Source organism: Triticum dicoccoides, chromosome 3B (genome assembly GCF_002162155.2).
Source record: "Triticum dicoccoides isolate Atlit2015 ecotype Zavitan chromosome 3B, WEW_v2.0, whole genome shotgun sequence".
NCBI classification, from domain to species: domain Eukaryota; kingdom Viridiplantae; phylum Streptophyta; class Magnoliopsida; order Poales; family Poaceae; genus Triticum; species Triticum dicoccoides.
Genome location: NC_041385.1, coordinates 516,241,530 through 516,248,787, shown reverse-complemented (window position 1 = coordinate 516,248,787; position 7,258 = coordinate 516,241,530). Strand labels below are relative to the sequence as shown.

At 41.9% G+C, this 7,258-nt stretch overlaps 1 protein-coding gene across 1 annotated transcript; it reads right to left on the bottom strand.

Annotated features, from left to right (window-relative positions):
* Nucleotides 1-288: 288 nt before the first annotated feature.
* On the bottom strand, nucleotides 289-6,856 carry LOC119276830 (golgin-84-like). Its single transcript, XM_037557995.1, has 21 exons — nucleotides 6,648-6,856; nucleotides 6,247-6,327; nucleotides 6,122-6,171; nucleotides 5,374-6,024; nucleotides 5,214-5,276; nucleotides 5,032-5,109; nucleotides 4,717-4,920; nucleotides 4,343-4,399; nucleotides 4,175-4,249; nucleotides 4,013-4,084; nucleotides 3,092-3,154; nucleotides 2,913-3,011; nucleotides 2,305-2,382; nucleotides 2,038-2,106; nucleotides 1,831-1,878; nucleotides 1,645-1,740; nucleotides 1,465-1,541; nucleotides 1,211-1,256; nucleotides 1,017-1,115; nucleotides 883-927; nucleotides 289-708 (listed from the first exon to the last, which is right to left on the bottom strand). The coding sequence occupies exons 1-21, from the start codon at nucleotides 6,673-6,675 to the stop codon at nucleotides 643-645; spliced, it is 2,145 nt and encodes a 714-aa protein (XP_037413892.1). The 5' UTR covers nucleotides 6,676-6,856; the 3' UTR covers nucleotides 289-642.
* Nucleotides 6,857-7,258: the final 402 nt, after the last annotated feature.

Below are 7,258 nucleotides of genomic sequence, written 5' to 3'. Positions count from 1 at the left end.
AAGCACAAACATGCAACCAAACACACTGCTAAATGCACTGCTTGTGTCTCTGCTCCCATTCAATCAAACCACATGCAAAAAATGGTCCTTGAATGGATGGCCTTAGTGGGACATTGAGGTGGACACTTTGCATATTCAGAGAATTGGGACCAGCTTCCTTAAGATGTGCACCAGACAGGCAGCATCCAGATGAGAAGAGACGATGCAATACAAAACAAAACAAAACTCAAAGTATGGACGCATTTCCTCATTTCATATCAGTTTGCTCCATCGACCACCAACAGTTTGTTGTAAGTACTACAATAATTGGCTCAAGTGGCCTGTATGACACATATATATTATTATCGGGTCAGGCTGCTACATTTGTGATCAATATCAAGTGTTAAAGAATGGATTATATAGCCCACGGCCAACCAAAGAACATTACTACTTTACAAACGAGGGGGAAGGGGAAGGAAAAAATTGTAGCATGGTTGACACCACATCAAACCACGAAAAAACTTAACGGCTGGCCTATTTCGAACACAGGAATTTCACAGGCGATCGTTGAAATCCCGTAGGAACATATAGGGGCCACGTATAGAGCTATAATAATCAGGAAGTAACGCCTAGATTCATGAGGGTGGGAATAGGCTGTAAAGCCTATGGCAACTTCACGTTGGCCAGGTACCCCATGGACGATTTCACAGTCTCTTCCGCTGCAAAGTCCTGTAACATTCCAACACGCTCATCAGTTAACTTTGGTTAATTGTTTTAGCAAAAGAGCTCTGTGATAATACACGGATAGAATGATAAATAAACAACATTCTGTGCCTGACCATGGCATGAAATGACATGAATGAAAACAAATAAATGCGATAGCAGTACAACATGGTTGAGTACCTGCAGGCGCTGCATCAAGTACATCAAGAACAAATGCACAAACACCTGGTACAGGTATACGCAGATTCAATCAGGGATCAGCCTTAACATGATCTAAAATAAAACATACAGGATCAAAATTATGTTGTTCTTGCCAGATAGAATAGAAGGCTGACTCGGGCAACAGGATGCCGCCACAAAAATCTTGTCGCCCTCACAGCCCCTGAATCTAAAAACTTCGCAGCTTTTTGTAACTGGAACACCAAAAATGCCAAGCAAGGTAAAATATTAGTACTCTCCCACTATTTGTTAGGATTCTGCACTCCAGATTTCCATTGGACACATATACCTGATGATTTGCCGTTGCCATGTGTCGATGATGCAGAGGAAGAGGCCTGACATATAAAAGGTAATTATCTAAAACTGTACTAGAACTTCCAAATAGAAGAGCACAGCTAAAACTTGGAAATCTCAAAGTACAATTTGCAACACATGGCTGCTTCTCTTTTGACCGGACATTCTCACATCATCAAAAAACTATGGCATGCTTATAAACAATATTTTCCTGCATGTTAAATAACGAAAAGAACGCGGTCAACATACTCTAGCGCATTGATATCAGTATCTTCCTCCCATGATGATGCTGATCTGCTAGAAACCCTACTCCTTTCTGCTTCTACCTATCAAATGGAACACAAAGATAACAGAATGGTAAGAAGATAAGAACATCCGCAGGACAAAGTCTATAGCACAAGCAACATAGGAAGAAGAGAAATTATGAACCTGCACTTCATGGAATTGCTTCAATGATTTCTCCAGTTGGAACTCTAATGCGCCTTTTTCACTGGCCATAGATTCTAATTGTGTTTGCTTGTGGTACTGGAAGAAATAATGCATAGATAATGAATTAGCTCTCCTTTGCTAAAATGTCAATGACAGAAAAGGAAATTGGTATGCTTCAGCACATACCAGCAAATCAGTGAGCTCCCGGTATCTTTTCTCTAGCTCAACATGCTCCTAAAAAGAGACACATTTGCACAAGAAAAAGTAACCATTAAGTATGATCTGGTAACAAGGTGGATTGTAGTAAATGTTGCATTCATCCAGTTATCAGGTGGATAAATGTTGTTCACCCAGTTTTAACAAGAAAAGTGTGATTTGATTAGGATTAACAACCTGTCTAGAATAATGCTCTGCGTCTCGTCTCATTCCGGCCATTTCAACTCTCATCTTCTGCAACTCAGCCTACATCATACAAGTAAGGATGTTAACCAATAATAGTGCAAGACAGAGCATTCTGATTACTATAATAGAAACAACTCCATTGATACTTTTTACATTTTCTGTGATATTATACCTGATCATCATATTAGCATTTTTACCTAAACTTCCGAATTATTACTTGACAACTGATTCTTTGATATCTTATGAATTAAATAGTACCTCCAAGGATAATATCTTGCTTTCTGCCTCTCTTTGGCTTTGCCGTGCTCGCTCAACTTCCTCCTGCCATGCCTGTATCTGCTTTCCAAAAGCACAGCATCAAGAGAAACAAACACCAAAGTGTTACATTTCAGGATAGCTAAGTTCTATTATTTCAAAAGCAAAGATAAATAAATACAGATAGACATTTCTAGATAGGGTAGTAAATAGTTCCACAATATGAGTATCTCAGGTATGGAGTATGCTAAAAGTACAGCTCATATTAATCCCGTAAAGAAACCAAGGTTCTTTCATTTTAACCTGAAGAACCCCCAGTTATACTTTCACGGTTTCACCACCATTTGGAATCAGTTCCACACTATATATATTGTTATGCCTTGTTGTTACTTCTTTGCCGCTATTTTATCTGGCTGAGTGTCTGTGCAAAGATAGCTAATACTAATAGGAGGTGCTATCAACTTTTCTGCAGTTTGTGACCCAGACCGTGATCGCACTGCGGGTTACCTGATAGGTGTCAAAACATTTTCCATTTTCCCCCTCCTATTTCTGTCAACTGTATTTTTTTAGTAATGAGAAACGGGAGATCTGCTTTAGAAGAAAAAATTAACCTGAAGAGCTTGATTAGCATCTTCAGAAGGCTTTTTCTGAGCACGGCGATTACGAGCTTCCATTTCCTGTAGTTCTTGGTGCAGTGATGCACATTCAACCTGAAACAACCATGGTACCGATAGTTAATAGCAGAAACTAAACTGATCAGATATGACACACAGTGCGGAAAGGAATTTACCTCAAGTACAGCTACTTTGTGCTCGAATTCCATTGCTCTCGATGAGCTTTGATCAGCAGCTCTCTGTATGCCAACAGAACAGTCAAGATCAAACTGAATTTGCCAATGTTTCTTTAGTAGCAGATTGAAACACACACAAAAGTTTAATAGTACCACTGATTGTGTTAAAATCGGAGACCAGTCGGCTAAAATGTGACACCCATAGAATCTAAACTAAGTGACATTATTGCAAGTATAAGATTTGGATTAAATTGACATAAAACGGATAGGAGTTGAACAATTTAAACAAGACCTTAGAAATTAGTGGAAACATACTATAAATCGCACATATGGATTGAAGCGCAGCCCTGGAAACATAACAGTTACTAATTTTCTAGCTGGACTACTATTTCTTGCAAGTATACATGCTGGCCTTGTGGTATTGACGAACCTCTAAAATCCAGATAGATTTGTCTCCACTTAGTCACAGTGCTAGAACTTCTAAATGTTGAATTAGCTCATCATGGCAGTTTGAGTATGAAGCTTGTTTTAAAGACATCTACTTAGATCTTCAAATGTATCCCCTGGAGAAAAATAGGCCAATAAACAGATGAACGCAACTAATGGGATAGCGTACCTGCATGTGCCAAAACATTTGATCTTACAGGAGTAAATTTTAAGTCATTCAAAAGAGTTATTCATTCTGCCGATTCTAGAACGTAGTAGACTAACATTTGTAGTTGTTGAAACAAATAGTCAGGCTGTGATAAATGCCCCTTGCACTCCGCATGATATTGCAAGAAATGCCAATTGAACCAAACATCTACATAGCACTAACATGCAGTTTCCTTGTTAGTGTTCAAGAAAATTGGCAGACAATTTTGACATCGTCGCATAATAGACCACATGTTGATGCTTCATATTTATACCTTGCAAAATTACCTGGATTCTAGCAAGAGCGTTCGATGCCTCGACAGCCCGGTGCTCCAATTCTACTTCTCTGTCAACAGCTGCCTGCAATGTGATAGAAAGTATTGAAATTTTATAACACAAGAAATTATGATAAAGACAAAGCAATAAAACGGATGCACTTCAACAAATTACCATCTTTGTAGCATTATGTGCAATACGCTCCTCTTCAGCCCTCCGCTCCACGGTTGAAAGTTCCTCTCGTAGAGCCTAAAATGTACATGGTACATACAGAGGTTAGATAACTTCATGAAAATATGAGGCTGTTCTATTATTCTACCCCAGAAAGTCTATTTCACTAACCTGGATGATCCTGGTTTCAGTAAGCTCACGGTTCCTCTTAAGGCCATCCATATCTTCCTAGTATCAGCAGAAAACAAAATCGATTTATTATTTGATAACATCAGTTATGTTACAGAAGCCTAAAAACATAAGGAAAAGTGTTAACAGTCACCCATATAGCCATACTATTCAACATTTATATCCAAAAGAGATCATATCAAGCTGTACAACTTAAACACACAGGTGCTAGTTCCTGCGAGTAAGGGCCAGTTCTTTTGAGCATTAAACTCTGCAACTGTACAGGATACTGGCCACAATGTATGGTTTTCCTTTGGCGATGCAGTAGTGTTACAGAAAGATTAAAAAAAAACTTGAAAGAGTATGAAAGATGAAACCTGTAAAGATGCCAGCATTTCTTCTGAAGCTGCTGCTTTTTTCTTCCAAGAGTCCAACGATTTAGCTAGAGATTCAATCTCAGTGTTTTTTGCAGCCAAAGCATCAACCATGTTAGATTCAACTCGTGAACCTTGTACTCTGGACACCGATAGTTCTTGCTGTAGTTGCTTTATATGAGCTTCATGTGAGCTACATTTCTCTCTCTGTTATGTGTTATGAAATCAATATATATTAGAGAAAATCACTCTACCATGCATGGGGTTAAGGTAATTGGAAATAATGTAATGAGATGAATTTCGGTAAGATAATCTGACCTCCTGAACAAGAAGCTCTTCTAGCTGTGCATTCTCGGATTTATATTCTTGGAGACGGGATGAAAGTCCAGCACAGACCTGTTGATAAGTAAAACATAAACCAACAGGTCAACATATGGACTTAATCACAATAAAGGTAAGCAGGTAACATGGCAGAGTCACTAAGCTTATACTAATCATACCCGAGCTAATCTAGCTTCTTTTGACTGGCCAGTTTTTGCAGCGCTTTTTAGTAATCCCTGAGCCTGCCAAAGACCAACAAGACAGCGGTATAGTGTAAGCAGAGAATGCATTCACATCAGCATATCTTGGTCATTATGAGTGCAATTTGCTACAGCCTACCTCCTCAAGTTGGTCTTGATCCTTCAAAGGAACTGAATCAGACTTATGTTCCTGTTGATTTTGTGTGATTTCTGGTGGATCTGACAAATTATCTTTTTTCAAATCTTGGGATTTGCCAGAACCTTCTGTATCGGGTACTCCAGAGATAGTTCTCTCCTGGATAACAGCCACAGCTGTGTCTTTATCCTCCAAACTGACTGCTAAACCAATCTCAGTAGACTGGTTACTACTGCTTGGCTCATTTTTTTCGTCTGGAACTGAAGGAGCAGAGCTTTCAGAGGCACTCTCCAAATGTCCAGAACCTGCAACATGATCCGTGATGGGACCTGTATCCTCAGGTGTTTTCTCCATCGACTGGACTTCAACCGCATTATCGATAGCATTAGCAGCTGCATCATTTTTAAGGTCAACGGTGGCGTTCTCCACTTTGTCCGACGTGCTCTCATCATTCGCTCCCTTAGCATCAACTGAAGTGACTTCAGGTTCACTGGCACTGGGAATAGCAATAGCATCATCATTTGATGAATCTGCACGTGCCGAAGGTTTGATCTTCTCAATCTTAATCCTCTCACGCGGCGGTTGCCTGTTTTTCCTCTCCTTCTGAGCCGCTGTCCTGTTACCTGCATCCCCAGTAGTGAGCTTCAATGGACCCTGCAATGCGAAGTTACAGCAGACTTTAGACATCAGGTAGCAGGCACACGGCCTGCAAGGTAATCAAGTATGCTCAAGAAGTCTAGCCAGTTGCAACCTTCTCCCTGGGCTTTCCCCTCTTTGCTTGCCCTTCTTGGCCATTCGATCCTTCAGCAAACAAACATCAGCGATTACTAATATTCCAACTGGCCGAGCTGCTGGCTAACACGGGGCAATGTTTACCTGAAGGCTGAGGAGCAGTCTGCTCATCGGACAGCTCGGTGGCCACGCTTTTCGCCCTCCGGTCTACCACTTCGAGCAAGTCTGTTACAGCAAAAACAGGAAACTTGTTACAGCTCCACATTGCCAACAAGTCGATAGCGTAAGCAGGCAATGGGATGGCAATGGGTTCGTGTGGGCTGCAACTGGCCCGCCCGCACACCCAAAGGCGGTCGAACAAGGCACTGCATCAAGGCTAGCTCGCCAGATTTCGCAGCCGGCGTCGTAATCCCACGCAGTAACCGCCGCGGATGCAGTGCTAGAGTCGAGGGGAGACACCCCAGATCTTAGCCCGCAGGACAAGTGGATCTCGGCGGCGAATCGGAAGGAGGGGAGGGGAGGGGAGAGGAGGCTGTGGCGCGTACCTTCGGCGACCTTGAGCCAGGAGGCCATGGCGGGATCACCTCCCCGGCGAGAGGAGGGTGGCTGGCGACGAGACGGCGAGCTAGGTAGATGAACTGGTGAGATTTCCGGCCGCGGCAGTGGGGTTCTCTTCGCGGGATAGTTGGTGCTGGCGGGGATCGGAAGTCGGATCCGACCGACCGGTGGGTTTGCTTTTGGTGGATGGCATCATGGAATCATATAGAGATTTAATGGATACAAGAATGAAATTCTTCGCACATTCACCAAAGCCCGTCTAGCTCAGTTGGTAGAGCGCAAGGCTCTTAACCTTGTGGTCGTGGGTTCGAGCCATTCTAGAATTTCCCAAATTTTGAATTATTGGATCGCTCATATGAATCTGGACATACTGCCACGTCATGGTTTTCATTCGGTGCGCAAACATCTTATCCCTATAGCAAGTGCACGTGCGAGGCTTCTTCTTCAAAATCTCCCAAATTTTGAACGAGGCTTCTTCTTCAAAATCTCCCAAATTTTGAACCATTGGATCGCTCATATGAATCTTGGCACACTGCCACGTCATTCCTTTTTCTTCCTTTGTTCATTCACATTTTTGGGGCCATTCTAGAATTTCCCA

What these genes read in the sequence shown, in the direction of transcription:
- LOC119276830 (XM_037557995.1), bottom strand. Translation starts at nt 6,675, where the DNA reads ATGGCCTCCTGGCTCAAGGTCGCCGAAG. An exon ending in ACAAAGTAGCTGTACTTGAG is followed by an intron (nt 3,012 to 3,091) that starts GTAAATTCCTTT and finishes TGGTTGTTTCAG; the next exon opens with GTTGAATGTGCATCACTGCA. An exon ending in CAGAGCATTATTCTAGACAG is followed by an intron (nt 1,879 to 2,037) that starts GTTGTTAATCCT and finishes GTCTCTTTTTAG; the next exon opens with GAGCATGTTGAGCTAGAGAA.